Consider the following 27,182-nt stretch of genomic DNA (forward strand, 5'->3'; position numbering starts at 1 on the left):
TAGAGTACAGAAAATTAACCCTTTTTATTGATGCATTGCAATTGTTCTACATTTTTACCATATTATGTAGAAAATACTTAAAATACAAGCTACTTTGTAAAACCAAAGACAAACATTGAATCCAAAGATAAACTATGTTTTCACAATGGACCCTTTTCCCATATAGTTAGTATTAAATTTTTAAATATCTATTTCTTTTGTTAAAATGATTTTTACATACCCCCTAAGTACATCAGCAATACAAACATAGATCAGTAATTGTCAGAAACTACCTGTATCTAGCGGCTTGTAAAAAGGAAGAGCACAACCATAAAAGAAAGTTAAATTTTACACAGTAACTAGCATATCAAATACATTTAATAAAGTAGGAATTCCATTGCAATATCAAGGATTCAAGCAGAAATACTAACATTACATATAATGTACTGCTACATGTAGTGAGATAGATATATTTCAAGCTGAATCTGAAATCACACATTATATAAAGTTTAGCAACAAACAACCATGTGGACATGCGGCACCATTCAGAAGTTTAAATAAAAAAGAAAGCAGGGCTGTGCCAATCCTGTCATTTAGAAGCAATTTAGTTTCATGTACTAAAAGAAATTGCTGAGTCAGAGGTAAATTACTGCATCCCATCAACTAGGTGCTAAGCAGGAAAGCCTCAGAAGTTGCCTCTGGAGTGGCTATCACAGCTGCGAATACAGGTCAGGTAATAGGAACAACTGATTTAACAGTTCAAGAATCACACAGACAAGTCTAGATGGGACCACGGTTATCAAATATTCAAAAGGTGAATCCCAAACTACTTTTAAAAAAATTAAAGAGGACTCCAATTTCTATCCAGAGATAGCACATTTCTTTACAAAGTATGTGTAGCAGCTCTGACAATGAGGGGAGTCAATTCTTTAACCTAATCTGAAGGCTGGATATGCATGGGAAGAAGGGATGTATCTCCTTAGAGCAGACTACAATATACTTAAATTGGGCAACACATACTGGGGTCAGAGTGGGATCCGCCACACTTGTGAAGCCAGCGCCAAGATGAAAATCTGGCCCTGCTGGGGTGGGGTTTTTGTTTGCTTGGTTTATGCTGTGTATCACAGAGGAATTTCAGGGTAATCAACAACTTGTTTTAAATGGAGTATGTTTCATTTTACCTATGTCATTTCCATCTTGTCCTCCTTGTTCCAATACTTTTGGAAACTTGGACAGTGGAAGAGATGACACCATGCTTTGTGAATACATTTCATTGGGTTTAATTACATAATAATGACTCTAAAGATAAATGGTCATTTTAACCTGCTTTTTGCGGGGGAAGTGGGCAAGCTCTTCTTGAAATCATTAGCAGATTTTGCTAGAGGTCTTTTTTTCCTGTTAGGACTTCATGGAAAACACTTTACTATTTGTGAAACAGGGAATAATGTTTTCCTGAAACAGGAATTGGAGCTTGTTTTGCCTTTCGAAGGAAAGGCACAACTCTGTACCCAAGAGGTATCTCAAGGCAAGTACTGAACACAATGTAATATGGAAAAAAGTAAGAAAGTGCCTACAGCAACAAATAGCATCGTTTACACCAATGATGTGGAATAGCAAGATCGGTTGGTTATCCGCACACTTACAGAAGTGCTCTGACTAAAAATACACTGAACAACAACATCGCTAATGCTACTGTCCAGTTCCAAAGTCCTTGATCCCTCTATCGAAAGAGATGCCAAACCTTTAACAGTTCACCAATTTCAGGTCAGTCCAGACTTTCTGCTAACAATAATGTGGAATTTCAGAAATGACTTTTGCACTTCTTGTCACATATCGGTCAGAGAACTGGCCTCTTTTCCACTGGGACGGAACATAAACTGGGATTCAAGGTTACCAAAACCTCTTATTGCTGCAGTAATACAACCGCTCAAGCCAGTTTATCATCCATTTGGACAAGATACTTAATCTACGTACTGAAGATGAGAAATAAATCCTAGTACGAGGGACCCAAGAAAACAAAGTGTAGTTTAAAAACTGCACTGATTATCCAATATGAGTATTTCCTCTGAACACTAACTAGGGCTACAGCTGACAAACCTTCCCAACGACTCCGCATTAGCAGTAGCATTATAAAACTTTTTAATGGTATTATGTGCTTTACAGCAGGCTCTCTTTGGTATAAATATTCTATCACCAAGCTAGCAATATTTTACAAGAAATGTCTGCTATTAACGTGGGGGAAGGTAACGCCATACTAATCTAATAAAAAGTGATTGCACATATTTAATCACTTCTGCAATATTAGACTAAACATTCCAATGCATTCCCAGCACTACCTTATTCGAAATGCACTGACAGACATCTAACAGTACATATGCCATTTCAAGGAAAAGCTTTAAGGAAACATCGCTTCACTCCGAACAAAAATGTAGCTTTTTATGATAGCATTAAAACTGAGAACAATGCACCTATGCAACATACTGCTGTTCTTGCTGTGATAAGCTTAGTGAATTGCTTCAATTCGACGGGGGCTTGCTGGTCCCTCATAAGGCAAGCTCACTGTAAACTCTAGTCACACTACATCATCATTTAAGGCACTACAATAAGGGGACACACCAAACAACTCTTCATCACACATACCTGTGCAAAACAAATCAGAAGGTATCCTTTTCTCTCATGAAGCTCTACTCCTCTCTCAGTGCTACAGTGATGAGCTCTAACCATTGCATTATATCACATACATTCCAACATGAATCAATTCATTTTGGTTTAAATACAAAGGATACATCAATTCCATCCCCAGGAACGTTTAAGAATTAGACAAACACAAAGTACAGAGTTCAAGTATAATCACTACACATTTTGATTACAAAGACAGAACATTTGGGGTTAGCAGGAAGTTTTGCTTGTTATATTTTTCTAATCAATATGTACATATTTCATTTTATGTAAAATATTAAAACACCACCAATACAAAACTTCTAAAATAGTTTTAAATTCAGTAATAAACTTTAAAATCTGGATTTTTTTCCTTTTTTTCTTTTTCTTTCTCTTTTTTTTTTCCCCCCAATTCCTACATGCATGTACTGTATACAAGTCTTATTAAGAGCGCTTTAAAGTAGCTGTTGACATATCCAGGAGGATACGCTCACAGGAGTATAAAAAGCTGTACACATCAATACAGTGATGTTTCATTGTATTTCAAATTCAACTCCCTCCTAAATGAATCATGTGAGGAAAAATATTAAGAAAAACAGAACAAAGAAAAGCCCTGTGCTTCTGTGAAGGAATCCAGCTCCGTTATAGGGCCAGCATCTAATAAGTTGCAGAAACCAAATTTTAGAGCAATGCTGCACTATTCATTCTCAGCTGAAGACTACAGCATCCTGACAAAGCTGCTGAGTTCTGTTACACAGTGAGATCTTGAATACGGTTTGAAAAAACTTAGAAGAATTCTGCAATGAATGCAATAAAAATTCAGCTGTGTTATGGAGACATGGAATTTCCAAGAAAACAAAACAGATTTCAGGGTGTACACGGATTCCTGAATATAAAATGTTGCTAGTATGAGGCAGCTGCCTCTACCAGTCCTTAAACAAAGCAGAGAAGTAAACAAAAAACTTTGACAGTAACATATACGGAGATGTAATGGCTTTTGCAGAACCAGCAATTTGTTAGAGACAAAGTGAATTAGAGAACAAATGTTAAAATATTAAACTTGATTTTAAAACTGCCCCAGCAACATAATGAGAGAAACGTGCATTACATTTTTAGTGGCAACATGGATTTGTGCAAGCTGCTAAAATATAATCTGCTAGTCTTTTTGTTTAAGTTGTACAAGTTAAAAAAGTCATCAGGATCTGTCTTCCAAGACACTGATTTTCTTTCCCCTTTTGATTAGCACAACAGAACAATTTTAAATGTGACCATGAACTTTTTAAAAGCATCTATAAAAAGTAAGTAAAATTTTAAAAACTTAATTAGTGACCCTCATACTGGTAACAAAGCATGCTGCTCAGTTAGTGACTGAACTCACTAGAGACATTTTTGAACAACATACAACCAGATCAGGGAGAAAAAAAAAACAGGCAGTCACTACCAGGTAAAGGTTCACCTGAAATCCTTCTCCAATTTCTCAGGCCTATTGCAGGACAGTGCTTTACTAGGAACTACAAGTATGAGTACTGGTTGATTTTTGTAGGGCTCAGCGGATATCCAGTGTAAATAGCAGATCCTCTGGAAGCACCAATATAGGACTGGGGAGCAAACTGGTGTTGGTACTGGGCAGGCGGAACATTTGCGGAAGTCAGCAGACTTGGACCAACACTCACAGGGACCTGGTGGACAAGTGTGCTAGGGTGGGCAGCGTACGTGGTGTGCCGCGAAGAGCCCTGAGGGGAGAAGAGGTGGGCGATGGAGGTGGTGGAGCCCAGTGTTGCAGCAGTGGTTGGAGCATAAGTGTACATATGTGGCTGGCTGGACAGGTGTGCGTTTGCCGTTGCTGCTGCCAGGTGGGGATGCACTGGGCTGCTGTGCTGAAACGTGTAGGGAGCCTGAGAAATAGTTGACGTGAGGGGTGCCACATAAGCTTGCTGCCTACGTGGGACAGCATTTCCACTTCTCTCCTGTGAGGCCAGCACTGTTGTTTGCTGGTTCTGCAGGGAGAAGAAGTAAATAAGGTTAGTGGCTATCCTCAGGGAAAAGTGCAGTGGACAGGAGGTGAGCAAGGAAGGGTCAAGCCAGAGCCTCCCAATCAACACCCCTGCTCTAGCTGCAGGACTGACACTTCTACAGATCCTCCCTTCCCAGCTCTGTGAAAGCCTCACATAAATTTGAGGTTTACTGCAGTTCCACTGAGACAAAGGTTACACTTCTCCTCTACAATGGGATCAAACTGCCACACCTGGGGTATTACAGTACACAGCTGTACAAGTACAGGCAGGTCCTAAGACTGACCCAGCCCTTGAACTCCTCACACATCTATTCTTCTGCACCTCAGTGAGAGCGGCAGCAGGGCTGCTCCATTTTAGCACAACAAAGCCTGTCTCGACCCCTTGCCAGAAATGAACTGGAGGTGTAATGCTTCCTCTCTTCTGATAGGCTACTGCGGCTTGACTCAAACATCAAGAGCAGTGACAAATTGAAGTGAAACCAATCTCTAAAAGTTTCAAGGGAAGTCAGGTGCTAATTGTTAGTTTGAGAGACAAGGTCCAGCCTTAATCTCCTGGTCAGGCCTTTGTGAGAAGGAAGGTAAAGAACAAAAGAATCTCCTCTTCTCATATCGTTGAGTGCCTTCAATGCTACTCTAACACAACAGCTGGATCCTGGTGTCGCTCTCCCACCCGAGTGGCAGGAATGTCTCACTGCAAGACAGGTGTGACTAGGAGCACGAAGAAAAAATATGGACATAACTATGCTTCCTTCTCCTGCCCTCTGGTACAGTAACAAATTCTTTGCCTTGAGAAACTCCACCTATACTCCCAACAGGGTTTACCCTACCCTGCATGGCCACAGGACAGAATCAGTTTCAAAGAATTTGAGGTAGCAGCTATTGATCCTCTTGTAACCAAGTCATTCTCCCTGCCATACAGCAGCGTAGTGTTTCTAAAGCAATTCTAAAGCATCATGTTCAAAGGTCAGCAAAAGTCACACAGTGCTTACCTGGCTGAGATTGAGAGGCTGCACACCATTTGTTACCACGCGATGTGAGCGGTACCCAGTAGGTGTTATACAGCATCCTGATGACTGCCCACTCACAGAGGCCACTGGCTTGGTCTTACTGGTGCTGCTCAGGATGCCTGAAAGATTTCAAAACCTTAGTCCATTCTTCCCTTTCACACGCCATGCACTGTGATAACCAGCTTAGGTAACGGAAGAACGCACAGGGACTATTTCCGTAGCAGAGCCTTTTCTTCAATTACGATTTAAAATCTGATTGTACAAGAAATCATCAGGAATTTTTACAGATCTTTCTAAATGCAGCCAAGCATACATGAAAGGTAAATCTATCAATGAAACTGAAAATAGACCAAGGCTTGCACTCTCATAACAGCAGCTGTGAAACCTAAAGCTGCTGAAGACCCAATGCAGATAGTCCAAAACTGCGAGGACAAGGCTGTCAGGGATAAGACAGCATCTGAGCCTTGGCAAAAACTACTGAGGTTACACAGTAACCTATGAGAGCATACCTACCTGAAGCTTGGGTAGCTACAATGCAGTCATTGAGCTGTGTTTTCAGTGGTGGCACAATGATAGTCCGAGAGCTGGAGCTGTCAGCTGCTCCTCTACTCGGCAGCTCCAGGGCACCACCTGTACTCCTGAGAGAGGAAAGTGGGTCTGTGGCATAGGGGCTGTTCAGGGAGGAGTCGGAATCAGGGGAGTCATTAACAGTAACGTAGCTGATGACATTGGATCTCTGCTTCATACCCAAACTGTAGGGGGGAAAAAAACAAAACAAAACAAATGGGAAACATTCTAGCTTTTACCACAAGATACAGGAGATCTCCCTCCGGGATCTCATATCTTCCCTCGTGGTCAGATGAAATTCTGATTAACTAGAGAGACAAACAGGACAGCGGACATGATGCAGAATTTTCTGTCTTATGTAGTGCTTCTTACCCTAGCCAGGGCTTTGCATGTAGTGTTCTCCTTGATGCTTGGGCTGAGATCAGGACAAATCAGCACTGGCTGCCTAAATGAACTTCCTACCTGGCAGGTTTGTATTTACTGTCCTCTTCCTCATCTGTGTCGCTGCGGATGGTGATGACACTGACGGGTGGGCTTGGAGTGTCTGGGATGACAATGGGCTGGTGCTGCTCCTGCACTGGGACGAGCACATTGGAAGAGGAGGAGGTGGAGCGCAGAGGACTGCTCCCAATGAGTGAGTAAACTTGGGAGGGCACAGTCTCTAGAGTTGAGCTGGGCCTGAAGGAAAACCAAAGCAGTATTTAGCTATGTGTCAGCAGGCTGGGACAAACCAGCACCAGCATTAAGAACAGCCAGGCTCCAGCACGCTGGAGCACACATACAAGAAGAAACATCTTGAAACACACAAAGAGAACCTCAGTGCGGACACTCATACAGGAGAGCACCATAGAACGCATCCCAGAAGGGACCAATGCACTCAGTGATGCTCTGAACAGGACTGATTAATATGAACACTGCCAGAAACCTGCTACCCCTTGTTAGACAGATGTCAATTCTGTCACTTGTATTGCTATGGCAGCAACACACCCGTAATGTGTAAAACCCGCCTTTGACCAGTACAGTAAAGCACTTGGTCAGTCACGTTCCTTGCACTCTCACTGAAATTATTATGACTTATATCAGTGACTACAGTACAGAGACTTTTTCCAAGACATCTTGAAAAGGAACTGTAGCACATTAAAAAGTTACACAGACAATGCCTCTGTGATCAGAAGACCCGTTTTTCACATCATAAAGGCAACTTCCACAAACACACCCACAGTCTTTCTAGGGCTGGAAAGGAAGCCTTACTTGGCTGCACTTGGTGCTGGCTGCTTGTTCTTCTTTGCTGGAACATTGCTGCTTTGCTGCTGCCTAACAACATGAGCAACTCCAACATTCAGAGGCTGCGCTGTAGCTAATGTCACGTGGTTGGTCAGTAGTGATGGCTGTTGCATGAGAGTGCTATACTGATTTCCATGGGAATGTGCATTCCTGGGGCAGGGGGAAAAAAAAAAAAAAAAAAAGAAAAAGACCCAAATCCCATGACTACATGGCAGGCACCGCAAGCTGCACCGAGCCCCTGCGTGACTTTGAAGGGAAGGGAGAAATTCTGTGCACTGCAGGCAGTACTGCGATGGCACGTATTTCCATTCGGCATGGAGTTGGATCCTGTGCAATCCCTACCTCCAGTCAGCTAATTGCTGGCTGCTGCCGATCGTCTCCGGAATCACAGCCGCTGGCTGAACAGAGTTGTGCAAAGCAACCCCTGGGAGCTGCTGCCAGGTGGAAGGAAGCAGTATCTGCTGGGTTCCCCCAGGCCACGCCTGCTGCAAAACAACAAGCAGATACACAAGTTCACTAGATTTCAGTTCCTACCGGTGGGGAGAGAGAGAGAGAGAGAGAGAGAGAGAGATTTGTTCCAAGCAATAAATGCACTCGTGTAGATTGTTAGCTTGCAGAGATAACGGCACATCATTGCACTTTCTCAATAGGTCTCCGTACAGTAAAAGAACAAGAAAACCAGAGAGAGAAGCTTCCCCTGACACTTTGCTAACCTTTTGTATCACAGATGTCACCTGGGGAAAAGAGTGTTAATATTGTACTGCAGAATGCAGCCAGATATTGTACTGCCAGATGCAGCATGAGCATTCAGGACTGTTTCTGCATGTAAGTTTATGCACACTGCTCTGCTGAAGGATTCCAAAATAAGAAGCCAATTTGGTCCTTTCTGTTTTTCTGCCTTACAGGGCTCACACTGAGAGAGCTGAGACAGTGTTATTATTGTGAAAATTCACCCCACCTCAACAAAAGTATTTAAGAAAAGCCTCACTGAGAGAAACATTTCGTTACAAGGGAGATACGTGAAGATATTTTCAATTCATTAATATTATTAATGTTCCAGTCCAAATTGACAAAATGCATTTTTTTCAGGGAAAAAACCCAAACAAAAAGGAAAATAAATTTGGCAGTACAATATTTCTATGATTTTGAAAATATATGGCTCTCTTTCTTGCAGTTTAAACTGCAAAACCATAAACACCTGCTGTTTTAAATAAAATATTTCTGCAAGTAACAGATCCACTTATTACAAATACCGGTTCCAAACAAGAAGCCTTCAAAGCAGAGAACTGCTAAAACCTCTGCCAACATAAGCATAATAATAATAATAATAATAAAAAGAGAAATATGTTAAAAGTCACACCATGCGTCTTTCCAAAAGCCAACACCTGCACAAGACAAAGCAGAGAGTTTAATACAGCAAGATACAAATTCCCAATGAGAGGCAGAAATCGGGCCTTCCAAGCGACGAACTGTTTTGACAGAGGAAGGACAAAAATATGCAAAGCTTAGCAAATGGCTAATGCAAACTCAGGGGAAGCAGCAAGGGAGAAGTGTCGGAAGCACTAAAGGTGAGCAAATTCACGCCAAAGGCTCCCAGAATCCAAACAGAAATAGTAAGTCCTCCAGAGAAACTCAGAATCAGGCTCATAGTCTGGAGACAGCTGGCTCTGATCTCCACTGATGTACAGGGGAGTTGAACGTCAAGTCCACTGCACACACACAGGAGAACAGAATTTGCCTGTTGAATCAAAAGCCCAAATACACTTTTGAAAACATCACTAACAACTCACTTGTGTCCCAAGCTCTGCTACAGTCACCCCTTGCCATTTTCAGAGCCTAGATTGCAGCCTTTCAGCAATCAAAATTCAAGAGGAGGAAAGGAGATACATCCCTGGGTCTGTTTAGCTCAGAGCTGTGACCCAGGAGAACCCCACTCTCCTGCCTTCCCATCCTCAGAAATAGGGAGCAGTTAACTTGGTTCAGAAGAACTCAAACAAGTGGGTTTTAATTTCAGTACAGGTATGACTTGAGCAAATTCCACTTCAGCAGAGGTCTCCCTCTTGGAAGAAAATGACACTCAAACTACCACTTTAAAGCCACAAGAAACAACATGGTTCACGTAATGGAATATGCTTTGAAAGACACGTGAGGATACCAGCACTTAAGTGCACTGCAATGTTTTCATAAGCTTCACTGATCTGATTCTGGAGTTTTACAATGACTTCTTCGTGGCATTTGCAAAGTTGTTCTGATGCAGGTGCCAAACGAATACAGAAGAGGACAATTTTAAAAACATACGCTTCTTAAAGGTGTGTTTATTCCCTTCCCCCATCCTTTTTAAAAATTGTTCCAAATAGCCTAAAAGCTAGCTATTGCCGTTTTGGATACTAGAGCTCACCTTTAATTTCAACCAAGAAACACATATGAACTGAAAGTATCTGTGAAGAATGGTATCTTTATCTGGAGGAAGCAAGCTACCTGCGATTGGCTATAAATAACAAAAGGCCAGAAAATTATTGTCAATGTTCAACAGAGGTTAAGAGAAATCGACTGCTAAAGCAATACATTAAAGAATTTGCTATCATTAGAGATTTTAGCCTGTGCTTAATGACCTGAAACATTTCTACACGCAAAGCAGCTTTACACGTGTTGAAAACAAAATATGTAGCTAGCTTGCCAAGTAGTTCAAATTCTGGCCATCCAGGTACCTGTAGCAGAGTCAAGCTAAAGACTGATTCCTTTGTATTCAACAATCAAAAGGCAAAGATAGGATAGTAAGCGAAGAACAAGAACAATTATAACTCTTCTATAGTATAGCTTAGAAGAGCTTTATAATACTAGGCTAGTAAAAAGTAATAGTCAATGGATCTGGATTCTTTACAGAGCCACACTAAACGTCAGAGTCAGACAGTGCTTCAGCAATGTTGGGGAGGAAAACAACAAGACATTAAGATGTAGCGAGAACACAGCCACAAGATGGCACATGCTTCCATGCCCTCTGCAAGTCTAAGTTAAAACAAAAACTCAGTTAGTGAACACAATCAAGGGAGGCAATTACCAGTACTGCAGCCGTCTGTTCTACTAGCGCTGGCCGGCCGGCTGCGCAGTTCAGAGTAAAGGGGACCGCATACTGCGGCGTGATGGTGGCTACTTGAGGATGAAGAGTTGCTACCATTAGTGGTGTACAGCTTCCCTGAAATGTAGATCAGGCAGTGAGTGAAACACACGTACTGAGGCAGGATAAGTGGGTTCAGCAATAGGGCCAGAAAAGCTTTCACCTCACTGGCATTCTATGGTGCTTGAGCAGACTCCAGAATTGTAATGGATGCAGTGAAACCAACACCCAGACCCTCCGGGCATGTTCCTCTAAGCAGTTCCCTGAGGGGAACACAAGGAACAGGGAATTTGGGAACAGGATCTCTCCGATGACACAGTTAAAAAGTAAAAATGAGAAAGTGTTCAGCTATTGACACTTTACTGGGTCCCAGAGAGCAAGTTACACTCCGTACACTGCACTAAGCCATAACACAAACTGCACCCCTAGCAGGACACAGCATTTACTATTGTACCTCTAAATTCACATGCAGTACTCTTGGAAAAAGATAAACTAAGGGATTTAATAGAAGGCACGGTAGGTCTTTTGTATCATGAAAGAGCAAAGTTATCTGTGATGAAACTACCAAGGCACATATTAGTCCATCAAATGTCTAATTAAAACTAGATTCTTAGCATACAATTTGCACTCTCAGGAAAAGCAGGGTTTGGATTCAGGTGGGCCTCCTTCAAGTGTATTCTGCTTTTTAGATACCGTTACCTGTATAATTATGCTAAACAAACCAGAAATCACAGAATGCCACCAAAATTATTTGGACTGAACAATCTAAAAATTACTCCTCTACAAGTAGGTCAGTAAGTACAATATACTGCCTGGAGAGTAAAACTAATAAAGTATGTGTTAATGTCAGCAGAAACTAAAACTATGCAAATAAATAAAAGTGCACTTAATTATAAAGGCAATTACAATTTTTCAGTGAATAAAACCTGTGAATCACAGGGTACTCGCTATATATGAAAACATTACTTTTTGGAAATAAAAATTGTTTTAAATTACGACACATTACTAATGTTTAAAATATCATTTTTTAGAATTATTTGTGAATTTTGCTATCGCATATTGTTTAAACTGCAAACAACAGAAATAGGTATGTCATTGCTACACATCGATTCACACTAACAATGTAACTGAGAAGGATTCAGAAATAATTTTGTTGGTTTAAAGATGAAAATTTAACATGAGTAATCTGTGTTGCTACTTCTGTTTACTCGGATCTCGCTTCTCACAGAAACCATTTCTTCTAAAATTTGTTGCCACGTTTTTAAAGTGTAGGCAAAAATGTACACCACTACCTATAAGGCAGTGTACACCCGTGAAAAAATACAGCCTGTTTTTAGCAGCTGAATACTACATATTTATTCCCATTATTAAATCAAACTCCTAAAACCAGGGAGGCACATGACAAAATAATTTAGACTTTAAATATTCCAGGAAAACAAAACAAAACAAGAAAACACTGTCTTAGAAGTGATCTGCATTTAACCTTTCAGAGTGTTCTGAGAACCCCCTGCATCCACCCCGGCACCAGAGGGGCAGTCAGGTTCTCCTGGATGGTGCTAGGAATTGCAGTTAACTCTACGGGGTTTTTTGGGTTTGGTTTTTTTTTTACCTGTGTGAGAACTCCAGACTGGATCTGCAGTGGCTGTGCTGCAGGTGCCTGCGGTACAATTGGGACAGCATTCTCCATCCTTACTGGGAACCCAGAATGCTTTGTAGTTGCCTGAAGTCCAGCTGTGGAGGACAAGAACACATCACCGCTAAGCTGTTTTGTTACTCTTTTTTTCTTCCCCAGTTTCTTTCCAAAATCAAATCCCTACCAGGTAAGGGCAGAAGACAGGGTCAGATGAAGAGAAAGAAAAGCTGTTCCCTTTGACAAAAACATACTAATAGAACACCAGCTGAAGTAAATACTTCTGCAGTCCCAGTATGCCAAAGGGCAATGATGGACAACCAGTCTGCAAAAGCTTGGCTCTGTTGAAGTCCACAGTCTTGTTTTCAGAAACACAGATAACACAGACATCTAATTCTATGTTGCTTGAGACTAAGTTCAAAGTTCAAACCTTACACTATCAGTTCCCATTTCATATCTAACCCTCCATACTAACACAATCCAGATATAAGCATAAAGAGAGAACTTTCAGGATTAATAGAGCTATGCTTGTGCTAACCTCACTTATTTGCAATCTGTGACAATTTGTTGCTAGCAAACTACACAGCTGCATCAATGCTTGTGAACTGAGACTCAAAGACCAGATATTCACTCCTGACATACAAAACACAGCATGACGCTTTCTTATTTTCAGATAGGTCTGGCTCCTCTGTTCACTGCTTTCTGTGGAATGCTGTTGTGTTCAGTTTGGGGGGAAAAACTGGTTGAGCAACCAGATGAAGACTGCAACCTAGGCAGGCAAGATACTGTCACCTGTTCAAGCATGACCTGGAAGAGAACCAAATTGTCTACACATGTCTGACCTGATTCTGCACTTACATCTGACGCAAGAGCACTGTGTGACATGCACAGAGTGGTCTTCTGTACCTTCTCAATTTAGTGCAAATTACAACTTCTCATTTCTACCTAACTGAAACCACAGTACCATACAAAGGGTTTTTCCGCTTACTTTGAAAAGCAGGGGGACAAACAATGAACGTTTGCTGGAATGGGTCAGTCTGCGTGCAGATCTGGGTGGTTCCAGGTTGCAAGGAAACACTCTGTTGTGCCACTCCTGCAACTGGTGCTGCAGATGATGGATACAGAGCAGACTGATAGTTTAGCAGTGAGACGTCCGAGTTTGCCAGGGAAAGAGTAGCAGCAGCAGTAGAATTGGAGGCCAATACACTGGCCTAAGAAAAAAAAAAAAAAGTCAGATTTATCACTCATACTTGTTATAAAACAAACAACAGGAATCATCAGTATTATGCTATGAAGGAAGCACCAGGAAAAGGTTTCAGGTAAAAGGCATAAGACAACATAGGAGAAAAAACATGAATTGCACCAACTTTACTTATGTTGCTGAACTGACAGGCAAATATGATTAGGTGAAGCAAAGAAACTGCCTTGGCCTGAGTTTTGGAAAATTAAATTTCAAGACAAGACTACAAATTCTGGAGAGCAATTTAAATATAGTATTTTGCAGAACAGGATTTGGCCTGAAGGCACAAAATTAGACTACTCCATTTCTTTGATTAGTATAAAACAACTAAAAGATGCTATACCTGATTGTGTACTGTATTGAGCTGGTTGTTAAAACTCATTGTCAGATTTGTGCTTGTATTAGGAGCAACATGAGTCGTGAATGGGCTCTTAATCTGATTCACTGTATCATACATATTAACTCTTCGCTTGCAGATCTCCATATTCTGAAAGCAAGATTTCACACTGAAACAGAATGACAGAAGGAAGATATCAGATACGTAAAAACAGTACAACAGAGACATGACAGATTCCCAACTTTACGCACATGCCTTTAGGTTTAGGTTCTTTTTTTTAACCAACAAAGAATGTCCTAAAACATGAAAAGGAAGCTTATGAACATTCCATTCCTTATACATGCCATTGCTATTTTCAGATCAGCCAGAAACTGCAGAAAACACCATTGACAGAAAGCAGAAAAGCGCTGTTCTGTGTTTCCAATAAGTCCTCCTGAAACAAAACAAGAAATCTAAGGAAGCCTACTGATTACTGTGTGGGAAATCCAGTAGATGTGTCATTGTAACAAATGGATGGTTCAAAGTCTTCAGTGGAGTAATTCTCTTATCTGCATCAATTGTCAACATTTTCTTCAACAAATCAATATATTCCCTTCGGTCAGCCTTCTCTGCCAACATGTCAGTCCCTTCTAAGTCTGTAGACATATTCACCTTGAAAATAAAATGAGAGTAGTTCACACAAACATCAAATTAATTGCTACCTAACAATTCACTAATTTCACATCATGCAGAAATATTTATTAAGCATTTCTGTCTCTTAGCCAGCTTAATTTTAGGTACTACAGTGCTAACACACAGCCTTTCCCTTGCTCATTCTATAAAAGGAAGTCAAACTTACACATGGAATTCTCATCTCAGCACGAAGTTGGTCTGTTCAATAGGTATCAGCCAGGCTTCATTCTCCACTGCCTGGCAATATGCCCTCATTTTTTGTGTGGGGCTATAAGGGGCTAGCAAATCAAAATGGCAAGATTCTATATTCTCTGTACAGATGTGATGATAACCGCTACAAAAGCAACAGAAAATTGAGACCAACGTATTTAAGATTCAAGGCCTCATGATATTAAAAACATTCAGATATTCCTTCATTTTACCTCTGAAAATAGAATGAAAAAATAGAACGATCTGTAGTTCCTGTCAACATTTCCAAAGTCCAGTAAGAGGCCTAATCCTATAAACACAGCTGGAGGTGCTTAGCTCTCCTACAGCTTGACGACTACTAGCAATAACAGGCTAAGCACACTTGTTGCATCTACCAGATCAAGGCCTAAGAAAAAACAAGAAATTTCTAACAGCTTCATAATTAACATTTTGATAGTCTGTTAATACAGTGATTTCTGATGCAAATTGGCACCATGGCAAACCTACATCAGTGTTCTCAACAGCATGTGGAAGAGGACTGCTCTGACACAGGAGACTCATTTTTAGAGATCCCAATAACATATGTAATTAATGTGATAGTATCTGCGTGTTACAAGATCTCCACACACCTGCGCCATATCATCCAAACAGTTGAATATATATTTCCGAGCTTCTTTTGATTTTATTCCTGTCTCCAACTCATGTTCTTCTGGGGTCTATGAAAGAAAGCATTTGTTAATATAAACTGAGATACCGCATATTGATAAAGAAAAAGCAGCAAGAAAAGAGCCAAGCCAGGTGATCTTTTGCCTGCTTTAAGACAAATCACATGCCAGTAGGCCAAACCAGAACAGCCATGGGTTCTCATTTCCTCAACTGGAAAGATCATTCATTTCAAAGCTGAATTAACAACAGGATGACTTCATTTCAAGGCTTTGTAAGGTAGTGCTAATGCCAGAACTACTGAAGATTTCTGATTTAGGAAGAGAAGAGGCTATAAATATTTTAAATCTCTCTTTTACGAAGAAGACGACAGGCAAAATCCCCTTCCTTTTGCTGCTCAGCTTTAAAGGCAAATGAAGTGTACATCTGATTCTTTCCTGTCCTCATCTGATTCTTTCCTGTCCTCTGCCAATACACAAATAGATTTCTGTTAAACTAACAAACACCATCACGAAATACTCCCTATTTTACTCTTTGTATTGTCAGGAGATGACAACAAGATGACATACTTCACCAAGACTGAGCAGGCCATAATAAGTAACTATTATCTCAATTACTTTAACACCCACTCTTTGCTGGTACTATCATGCACAGCTGCTATTGTTAGACGAGTACCAGGGGGTCTGTGCAGTTTCTGAAATGAAATACATAAATCAGCTATATTTGAATGGCATTTCAAATCCAATCTTCACACAGAATGTTTTCACAGCACACTAAAACTAAGTGTGAATTTATATCAAGTCCTCAATGAACAAAACAGAATTGGGAATTAAAAACACAGACAAACCTTTAGCCTCCACAGTGGGTATCCCAAATTTGGATCTCTGTTAAAAAACCTGCTTGTTTTCGTTCCCGCACTGAGAAGATACTCCGCTGGAAGGCCTTGAGTTTGTGAAATATAACGAATCTAGGAAAGAAAATTAAAAGAATGAGGACTCCCAACATAAAGAACTCATAGCTAATGGAGTAATTATCAGCCAGGTTTGTTCACAGTGAATAGGAAATAACCTGTGAGTAAAGAATGCCCAGATAACTGAAACTGCAAACTGCAAAATTAAAGGGACCTTCTCAAGTGTTTATAAGGACACTTAATTTTTTCAATCATATTATCTGCAGAAATTTTAGGTTTTAAATACATCTTTCTTATTTTATGGAAACTCTTTTTGCCCAAGTATATGTGAGCAGACTGTAAGCTTTTGAGACATGGATGAAGTAACACCAATAGTCTTCAATATCAGCAATGTAAGCAGCACACATTTTGAGAGAAAAATACCACAGAAGTTATCACGTATGTATATATAATTAAATGCATAAGTATCTAAGCAACATTGCTGTGACTGGCTACATATACTCTAGGCACACAATTTGAGAATAATGTCATGGCAAAGCTCTCACTGGCCAAGAAAGCAAGACCAAACCTCTAGTACAACCAGATTCTTACATCCTCAGAAACATTTAATATACTTTACATGTAACAAAACAAATGGCTTGGAATTTTGGAAAATGCACCTGAATAGTTGTGACAGTACCAGTAAGACACTGGTAAAGAGCTAACAAATAAAAAGGTATGCTCAAAAGGAAAGAAAACAGCAAGTTATGAAAAAACACAGTAATAAGCTTTTTCAAATATTCCAAATGTTGCCCAACTGCTAATGCTATTTGCTCTCAAGATGTACTGTGAGAAATGCGACATTGCCTTTGTCATGACTCTCCCCTCAAAGGAGTCTATCTAAAAGTTTAAGAAAAAAACCCTGATAAGACTGATTTATAAAATGAGGACTGCAAACACAGTGTTAAGGTAACCAGGCTTTGTTCAAATTATCGATTATAGGTCCTTTAGCATGTCTCGTTTCTTATTTGCAAAACTCCTGCTATTCCACTGTGCCAAAACAGCTGAACATTGCAGGGCATTTAACTCACTGTTATAGCATGTGATCCATATGAATTCATTGACTCACTTTTCATTTATGCCAGTGTGGATCTGAAGTGTCTGCAGGTGAGTATTTTTTTATCTACACAATAGTTCAGCTAAGAGTTCTGCTATTTTCATGAGACATAACTCTTGCTTTACAGCCAAAGGGTGTTTAAAAAGATAATTTTAAATCCCATTCCAACCCATGAACTCGTTCCTGGAGAGGTCCTCTCAAGTTCTGCCTGAGCTTTCACTTGCTCCTGCAGAATCTCAGAAAATATGAAAGCAAGTCATCCCTATTTTTCAAGGGCAATTCAGATATCAAAATCAACCACATGAAGTCACACCTCATGCTGCCTCACAAAGGACTGCAAAATCCTGTCTATTAAGCAATGGAAAAAGCACCTCCTCCCTGCCCACCTGCATGACTAGATAAGGTTCTCAGAATTACACAAAACGCAGTGTGCAAGGAAACCACCGTGCTGTACCTCAGTAATTTTCTAACTCATTCTGCTCATTAAGGTACCACTGTGTTTCCTTTGGAAATTTACAGTGCTGGGAAGATGTAACACAAGTAAGTTTTCAAACTTAGTAAGTTTTCATGTATTTCATCGCATAAGGAAAACTATACCAAGCATTGTAACAAGATACCACCATAAAAACCACAGTGGAAAAGTTACCCTCAAAAAACCTCTGATATAGACTTTTTGTCCTTTTATAGGCAACAGGCTAGCCCAGGTAATAATGCTAAGTATCCACAGAAAGAACTAATTAGTTCAAGATGCCTTTTCAGTCTCTTGCCCTTGTATTTCAGAGACAGCTTGGGGCCCACACTTTGCATTAAGAATGAGGGCTGCTGTAGGTATTAACAGGACAGGAATGATAGGCTTGCTCTGTCTCCACATGGAAAAACTGCCCTCACAGTGAAATTACAGAGGGCGTTTCAAGGCAGGACACACACCTCACTTCTGTTTTGACAGGAAGGTATTTCAACAGCTTTTAGGTTTGGAAGCCAGGGGGTTAACTGTAAATTGACTCTATATATTGGATGACTACATTCAACTCAAGTTAAAACACACAGAACTGTGCTCTCCTGTACAACAACAGAGACAGACAGGCAATGGGAACACCAGAGAGAAAATGAACTTAAGATGACAGACAACAGCGATTTATAATAGATTAAATTTGACATAGGTACATTGGGTTCCAAGGGTCCGGACACAGATCATTGTGATTTCATTTGAACATCCCCACATCCGCCACGCACTCTCACCTGATCATACTCAGATGCTCCTGGATACAGAGGCCAGCCTAGAAACAGCTCAGCTATCACACAGCCCAGTGACCACATGTCAATAGCTTCACAGAACGGTAAACCCAGTATGATTTCAGGAGCTCTGTTGAGGTGAGGGGGGAGGGGAAAAAAAAAAAAAGTAAAACCTTCGACTCTGAAAGCATGCAGTTCTTTCCTATAAATCACTCTGGATAACACCCCTCCTTCTCTCCTCCAAGCACAAGTAAGTCTGTGTGAAACTAAGTGATTCACTTTAAAGCAGAAGATGTTTCCTCAAGTGCCCTAACAGATCCCAACCTTTTTATCGCTTAGTGGCATGGCTGGATTCGTTTTATTGCTGTGGTGCCCTCCAACTCCTAGGTGGCCTTTATGCAACTGTGATACGAAGTTACTCCTTCAGTAACCAGTTTAATTAAACCTGACAGTATGTATGGTGCGAAGCATCCCTGAGACGGCGCACAACCTACCCTAACAGAATCGCGAAAAAAAGTTATGGCAAATGGTGCTCAGACTTTTCTCAGAAGAAGGTCTCAAGATTCCAGGTAACCAGCTGCAGAAGGCTGCCTGTTTTCATGTGGAAAAGAACAGCATCTGCAGAGCTAGAAAAAGGAGCTCTTCAGAGGGCTGCTCGGTTTCTATCAGCGGGTTTTCATACAAACTTTGTTTGGAAAGTTTCGAATTTAAAATGGATGGAGAGAACACAGCTGGAGATTGTGACGGCTTTGCAAGGTTGTGTTACAGGTTTCTGCGCACTGAACCACACCTAATGCAAAATTTACCTGTCTGGCTTAGCCTTTACGAGAAGGTGATGAAAAAAACTCAAACTCCAAGCAGGGTTTGCTTCTGCAACAGGTTGGAATTTCATTTCAGGGAGATTTCTGTCTGGAACTGACTCATAACACAAAAGGATGTTTTAGTACAACTCTTCACCTACATGCTGTTCTGAAACAAACCGATGCCTTTCTGTCAGGCTAAATTCTGGTCATACATTTGCATACAGCATAAAACCCAAGTGCTGCAAAAACCATGTGAGTTGGTATGGGAATTTACTCTGGAAAGTACAGGAAACACAAAAACCTTGATCATCTTCATGCATAACTGACACAAGCACAAAGGAAGACAGAAAAGTCCTAAACTCCTGGCCATCTATTTTCTGGTCATGACTCAGGGAGCATGCCCCAGGGCTTGCACGACATTTCTTGTGTTACAGTGTGGATATTTCTGTTGTTAAAAAAGGCTCTGAAACCAGTTCTGATCTTTCTACAGGATTCTAAAAAACAGGGCTTGCATAATGTACAGGTGTCAATAGATCTGACACTCACCTTCCTCAACTGTTCAACCTGAATGTACCTCCCAACTGTGTGTACATGGCAAGAAGCGACTCTCCAATTAATCACCCTTTGTGTCGTGGTGACACAGATACAGCTTTTGTTTTAGGTGACAACACAATTACCATTAGCCAGTCTCCAAAACAAATGCACTCATCCCAGTTGCCCAGGCACAGTGCCCCTGAGAAGGCACAAGATCTATCAAAAAAAGATAGCTGAACCAGCTGTTTGCTGCAGTGAGGTCATACCTATTCTCTATCGTTCAGCTTTAAAGCAAGGAGGTTCTTCTATTCTGTCTGAGCCCCCCCCAAAACAGAGCCACGATATACCTTTAGTAATCAGAATAATAGATTATTTAAGCTAAGACATTCTGACACTCGCTCTACTTGACATTGATCTGTTTCTACCTTCTTGTTTGTCTATCCCTGGCAGTAGTTGACTTTGGAATGGTTTCACATATGTGAAAATATAAAATGATTATGCAAATATGGTAAGTATCTGATATTTGAATGCTGAATGTCCTGCTAAACATTTATATTTTAAAGAACTATGCTAGAATAGATCCAACTTTCTATAGGCTAACAGGTGCAAACAAGAGGAATCCGTTTCTGTAGTACTTTGGTCTTCACAAGCAGAGCAAGTATGATGCAGTCATTCACACAGAATTTTCAGAACTCCATGTGCCGCTGGTCTACTAGTCATCATCAACAAACTGTATCGATCCTCTTGATTACCCTACTTACGCAGGAATTTCCAATTCAGATATGACAGGTTTGGGTCCTATAAGGAATGCTGCATGCATAAGTTTCCTTGGTTTGGACTAGCAAACAAACTAAACTAAGTGGCTTGTGGAATAAGCAGAGCACGCTAATCCTTTATGAGTGCATTACAAAAATCCCACCAATTCAATTGGAAAGAGAGATCAGTGGCAACAAAGGCTGGATGTGATAGTTTGTTAGTCTTTAACTACATGCTGGAATAGACTTAGGTATTCCAAAACCTCAATACCAAAATGATAGCAAGTTGAACTCTATGCATTTTATTCCCCAAAACTAAATAAATGAACTTCTCACAAGCCACCTGATCTCATTTTGATTGCAGGACAGAGCTGGTAAATCAGAATCTCTCTCATCTCCTTTTACACCACTATAATTAGCCTTATGAGATGTGAGTTGAAACAGGACAACAGGCAGAGGTCACTTTCATAGCTGGTCTGTCAAGAGATTAAAGTGATTTTACAATCTTAAGCTCTTTGAAATAGAAATCAACAACATTCTTTCTTTGCATACATGCTTGCCAAACTCTGACTCCCAAAGTTGGCAAATATGCTCAGGCACTCTCAGAAGAGAGAGGATTCACAGCAGTAGCGGAAAAACTCAAGACTTACTTTTAGCATTTCAAAACACACCATGTTTTACACATGGGTCTTCAGCCCTCCCCCTTGTGAAGAATGATGGTAACATGAAGCTTGTACAACTGCAACTAGCAATGCAGTGAATAACATGATCACCACTCAGAGCTGGATTAGCAAGATTTGGCAGCGTGCACTGCTGCTTCCCAGGCCAACATGACTGGGACAGAAGTAGGTCATGTAGCCCAAAGCAGAGGTAAGAAACAGATACTACTGCACTCTGCAAGCTCCCTCCACACTCAGTGCCACCTTCTCATGGCCCAAATTGTTCAGTCCTTCAGCTTAGTATCTTCAATTTGCTAGGTGCCTCTACACTGACCCACAGGAAACATCAGGAGGTAGGGATCTGAGTAAGACTCGCATGATGGCTGTACTTACATATAACATAGGACACAAGTAAACCTCACTCTCTGAACAGCAGGGATTCCCAGGGATTTTTCATTTCTGCAAGCTGTCTGCTTCCTTTTATTGTTTATCCTCCCCAGGGAGAACAAAAGCATCCATACCCTTCTGCACCTCATGTAACAAGCGTATATTCTGGTTTTCAGGTCAGGAATTACTGCTAATAGATCTCGGGACTGTCATAGAAACTACTCACTGCACAGAAGCATGACTGCCAGCCAGCCTACTCCTAGTCCATGCCTGGCTTCAGAGCCAAAGAATTCTTCGTGGGCACTTCTACTCACACTTTAAGTCAACCATGTCATGGCAGCAAAACTGCCCTTCTTGACTGGGGCTACACTGCAGAGGCAGCAGTAATGCCTGTGGAGAGAGGGAACCTGCCTCAGCCTTAACACGCTTGCGCTGACAAACCCAATACTACATCCCAACTGGATGTATAGCTCCAGCAGTGTCATTGAGACCGATGCAAGTTGTCCAACTGCCAGAAGTACAATCAGAACCTGGAGTGAGCAGGGCTGTTGGACAAGATGACCTCCAGCAGCACTGAGCATAATTATTAAAGGAAGTTTTTTTTCCTTCAGGGTATATGTATCAGAAAATTCACCTTACAGTACCCGAGTCCGGCTGGTTTAGATGTCTCTACAGGAGACAGAGGTTACATAAGTGCCAGTAACAGGTACTAAAAACAAAAAAGTGAACACAGAATGAGAAGTTTATTTTTAATAGCTGACAGAGAACCAAAAGAACAATTGTCTATACTGTTTTATTAAGCACAGCATTGAAAAAATTTCCAACTTTGAACTCATCTGAACACTAATTTAATGTGAATACGGTTAAAGCAATCCAGTTCTCCCACAATAAGCTGGTTTCTACACCATCTCCATAAGTTCCTAGATTATGGATTTTAGTCATCATCACCATTAAACTAATTACGTATCACTAAATATTAGATTTCCACATCACAGCATTCTTAACTTCAGTCAAGCAGACAGCCTTAAACACCATCTAATCTCAGGTTATTTGCCTTTCTGGCAGCGTCAGTCACTCCGCGTCAGGGAGGCGGAAGCGGCTTGGAGTTCAGTGCCGCACACAAAGATGAAGCAGACAGCTTCCTTCCCAGCAGACCCTTTAAGATACTTATCATCCCTTGCTGCTTTTGCCTCAGCCAAATCTGTTTTTTGCGGTATCAGAAACTGGAAAGCACTATATGCCTCCCCAAACTGCTTTGCTTACATGTGTTGCAAGTCAGAGCAGATTCTTGATCAGCGGTCACCTCTTTCAATGCAACAACAACAAAACGAATAATGCATTTTAGACAGCGAGCATTTTAACAGAGCTATGGTGCATAGAAGACTACTGCGTTACAAAAAATAACAATCAATAGTTTAGAATTGGAAAGATTGGTGCCAACAAGCTGAGTGAAGATCGTGAGGAATGGATTAAGAAAAGATTAAGAAAGAAACAGCACAGAAAGCTGGTACTTGGTGTTAGAGGGAGTTAAAAAAAACCCACCAACAAAAAACAAAAGGGGGCAAGGTTACAGGGAGTATGAGGAACAAACAGAACAAGCCTACAACAAGCCAGGGCTTTAAACTGAAGCTAGGTGGACGGGAAAGACATCAAACAGGGCAGAGACACAGGGTGGGGTGGAGTGTCTCAAGTCCTCTGTCTTGTCCCAGCTGGATGGACTAGATACTAGTTAAGTTTTGCGTCAAGTGAGCTCACATTCCACTGAAAGCAACCCTGACACACAGCACAGACTTTTTTCATGTCCTTTTGACGCCAGAAGTTCTTTCCGCATCCATTTATTGAAGTCTACTGCTACTTATATTGAAATATACACACTATTTACAGAACCAAGCTGGAGGAATAATTGAGAGAAAAAGCACAGCTTGCTTTAGCTCCACAGTTTCCGAGTTTTAACATTTTTGCCCAGAGTTTATTTTTAATTCTTAGACAGGAGTTGGGTAGAAGCCACTTCTACATTTTGCTAAGGGAAGCAGAGATCTAGCTCATCCCCGTTTCAAAAGAGCTACAGGTCTCATGAAAGCGTGACTTACCGAGGGCTGATACAGGAAGTCACGTGCTCATGAAGTGGGTTCAGACAAAGATGGAACCAGAAGAAACAGAATAAAAAGAAATGGGCATCCCTTTGACTTTTCTCCCTTCCAAATGAGCGTGGTTAATGGACTAGTTTCCGATCATGGCAAATAATCCAAAATGCTGTATTAGTAGCGTACTGCTTCCCCAGTTTGCTGTTTCGTCACAAACTAGCGACAGGGTAAAATCAACTTACTGCACTAATCTGGGGTAAAAGGAAGGTACTGGACTGCATATTATGTCACACTTGCAAAGCAGAAGTTCTGTTTATTTACATACAAATTTCAGAAGAAATCTCCAGGAAACATGCAGAACAGTGGATAGGCTGATCATTTCCTCCTCCCCCCTCACTGGGATTACACCTAATGGCGGAAGAGTGAAGTACTTGTAGAAGCAAACCCCTACCCCTAGCACCCCATCAGGATTAGCTTTTCTTTGCTCGCGCAGCGTATGAAAGTGAGGGTTGTATCAGTACTTACCTGTAATAGCGCGACTGCAAATAAGTGGAGCACACTGCTTTAGACACGTGACTGGCTGAACCAAAGTCTATCACCTTCACTCTGTAGGGCTGGCGCGCAGGATCCACCAGCATGATGTTTTCTGGTTTCAAATCAGCATGTATCAGACCCAAGCTCTTTAACTTCATCAAGGCAGTAGCCACTTGCTGCAGAATTGGCCGGATGTATTTCAGGGGCAATGGACTGAACTTATTTTGCTTTAAGAAATCATATAAGTTCTGTTCTAGCATCTCAAATACAAGGCATGTATGATTCTTGTGTTGAAAGCACTCATAGGAGCGAACAAAGTTATATTCGTCAGCATTCTCACTGCTCAAGCGAGAGAGGATGCTCACCTCTATCTGGCCCTGCCTAGCATAGGAAGGATGGTTCTTCAGGATTTTGATGGCTACAATCTCCTTCGTGCTACGTTTCCAGCATTTCGCCACCTGCCCAAACGTCCCTCGGCCCAGGAATTCCAAGACCTCGTAGCTGTTTGTCATAGAGCACAGGATCTCATGCTGGACCAGCTGATAATCCCCTTCACCACTGGAACTGCTGCTTTTAGTGGTTACCGTGGTGGTTGTGGCCGCAGCACCCACCGCAGGTCTGTTTTGCAGCATGAGAGGTGGATGTTCCTCAATTATCTGCACACTACCGTTGCTGTCGACCTCTTCACTTTTCCTTTTTAATCCACATTTTTGGTATGGTTCCAGTAAAGAAACGTTGCTCCTATGTGTTAGGGTTTGGCTGTTCTGGAAGGATGCTGTTGCGCTGCTGCCTGTGCTGTCGGCTGCTGTAACCACAATGTGCTCGACTGACGGGGCAGGGAGAAGGAGGTTCTGATCGTAAGCAGGGATGCTGAAATTGGCTACCTGATGAGAGGAGCTTGCTTGCCCTTGAGCTGCTGGGAGGTTTTTGCTGTGGGTATAATACTTGTCACTACTGCTCTGTCCTGAAACATCCCAGACAGAGGGCTCCACTTTCAGTTTCTTGGCACTGCAGAAGGCACTCGAGGATACTGACGGAGGGGAGAACACCTGCAGCTGTGAGGCCATACCTGAAAAGGGAGAAGAGAACTCATTAGGACTGCTTAGTGGCAGCAGGTTGCAATGGAACAAGATCCTCCATCCGCACAAGAAACAGAATGACAAGTATTTTTCTAAGCACCGTATGGTGCCTATCACCTAGGAAGGCATCCTTTTGAACTGCTGATGCTAAGGGCACCCACAGAGCAAGGCTCTCCGGTGGAATTACTGCATTTTACCTCACTGCCTGCAGCATAAGAAGCAGACAGCTCTTTAGCCAGCTTTCGAAAGGCTAAAGAGATCCCAGCACAAGATGGGAAAACAGTACTGAAGAATGGAAGACGGCACGGAAGTGGGAAGATGCTGAGAAAATTAAGAGCACTTTCCCCCCCCGCGCCCAGGCCTGTTCCCCCCGCAACTGTAAAAACAGAGTCAACGTGAAGTCTAAACCGGACAAGTCAAACTCCTCATCGGAAGCTGCTCCGGCAGAGCACGCCGCAGGGGCAGGGGCAGCGCCCGACGCGCGGTCTGAAACGCCACGACCCGAGGACGACGGCCAGGAACGCGCCGCCAGCCTGCTCGCCCGGCCCGGCGCCGGGGCGAGGGCCCGGCCCCGCCGCGGGCGGACAGCCGCCGACGGCGCGGCCCCCCCCCCCGCCCCGGCGCGGAGGAAGCCCGCAGCGCCGCGCCGCCCCGCTCGGAGCGGGGCGGGGGGGGGCGGGCCTCCGCCGCGCGGGCGCTGAGGCTTCCCGAGCCCGCCGGGCCGCGCCGGCCCTCCCCACGCCCGTCCGCCCGCACTCACCGCCGGTGGGGGGTTCTCAGCCGCGGGCCGGACCTGCCTGGGGGACACACAAGGGTGCGGAGCCCCGCAGCGGGCGCATCATAGCCCCGCCGCGGCCGCCGGCCCGGCCCGCTCGGCCCGCGCACGCCGGGGGGAGCCCCCAGGCCGCTCCGCCGCCGCCAGGCTCCGCCGCGCCCTCACGGCCCGGCCGGGCTCCCCCCGCCCTGCGCCGCCGCCGCCGCCGCCGCCCGGGCCCGAGCGCTCCCGCCGCGCCTCTCCGGGCCCCTCGGCCGCCCGCGCCAGACTGAGCCAGCCGAGCCCCGAGCCGGCCAGGCGGGCCGAGCGCCGAGCCCGCCCACGTGACCCCGCGCGCCGCCGCCGTGACGCGTGCGCGGCGGAAGGGGGCGGGCGCCGCCGAGGCGGAAGCGCTGGGCCCGGCCCGGGGAAGCTTCGGCCGGGCCGGGCCGGGCCGGGCTCTGCCCGGGCGGCGCGAGGCCCCGCCGGCCCGGGGCGGCTCTCCTCCGGGGCCGCTGCCCCGCCCCGGGGCCGGCGGCCCGCGGCCTCCCCTCCGCCCGGGCCGGCGAGGCCGGCCGCCGGAGCGGTGATGAAGCGGCTACGCGAGGGCCAGGGGTCGTTTCCGTCCCGGTACCCGGGACCGCAGCGCCGCTGCCCGGGAGCCTTTCCAGCAACCCGCACCCCATGGGAGCGGCCTGCCTGCCGCCGCCGGGCCCGCGCCGCCCCCCGGGCGGCCTCGCCGTTTCCCCCAGCCGGCGTCCGCCAAACGAGCGCGGGGGAGGCCGCGGCCGCCGGAGCGCTCCCGTGTGCCAAGGGGGAGGTTGGGAAAGGCGGCCGGGCCGCCTTCTCGGAGGTCGAACACTTCTGAAAGGGATTAGGCGAGTCAGATCAGCGTCACGCGCTCGGGAACTCCATCCTTAAGGGTTTTTTAATTCGGCCTCTTGCAGAGTCAGTATTACAGAGACGTTTCTCGGTTTTCTTTCAAAAGCTTACAGCGTT

At 43.3% G+C, this 27,182-nt stretch overlaps 1 protein-coding gene across 4 annotated transcripts; it reads right to left on the reverse strand.

Annotated features, from left to right (window-relative positions):
* HIPK1 (homeodomain interacting protein kinase 1) lies at positions 1–26,284 on the reverse strand. 4 transcript variants are annotated; one of them, XM_076358244.1, is made up of 16 exons: positions 26,190–26,284; positions 24,342–25,419; positions 18,601–18,724; positions 16,203–16,322; positions 15,322–15,408; positions 14,298–14,482; positions 13,838–14,000; positions 13,243–13,465; positions 12,234–12,355; positions 10,568–10,702; positions 7,852–7,991; positions 7,477–7,659; positions 6,688–6,903; positions 6,172–6,410; positions 5,641–5,777; positions 1–4,634 (listed from the first exon to the last, which is right to left on the reverse strand). In XM_076358244.1, the coding sequence occupies exons 2-16, from the start codon at positions 25,415–25,417 to the stop codon at positions 4,149–4,151; spliced, it is 3,636 nt and encodes a 1,211-aa protein (XP_076214359.1). In that variant the 5' UTR covers positions 25,418–25,419; positions 26,190–26,284; the 3' UTR covers positions 1–4,148. The 4 variants fall into 4 exon arrangements, with proteins under 4 accessions (XP_076214359.1, XP_076214360.1, XP_076214358.1 ...); XM_076358245.1 differs by having other exon boundaries at positions 6,172–6,296; positions 7,852–7,994; XM_076358243.1 differs by having other exon boundaries at positions 7,852–7,994.
* Between the last annotated feature and the right edge of the window lie 898 nt (positions 26,285–27,182).

Source organism: Aptenodytes patagonicus, chromosome 22, assembly GCF_965638725.1.
Source record: "Aptenodytes patagonicus chromosome 22, bAptPat1.pri.cur, whole genome shotgun sequence".
Taxonomy (NCBI): Eukaryota; Metazoa; Chordata; class Aves; order Sphenisciformes; family Spheniscidae; genus Aptenodytes; species Aptenodytes patagonicus.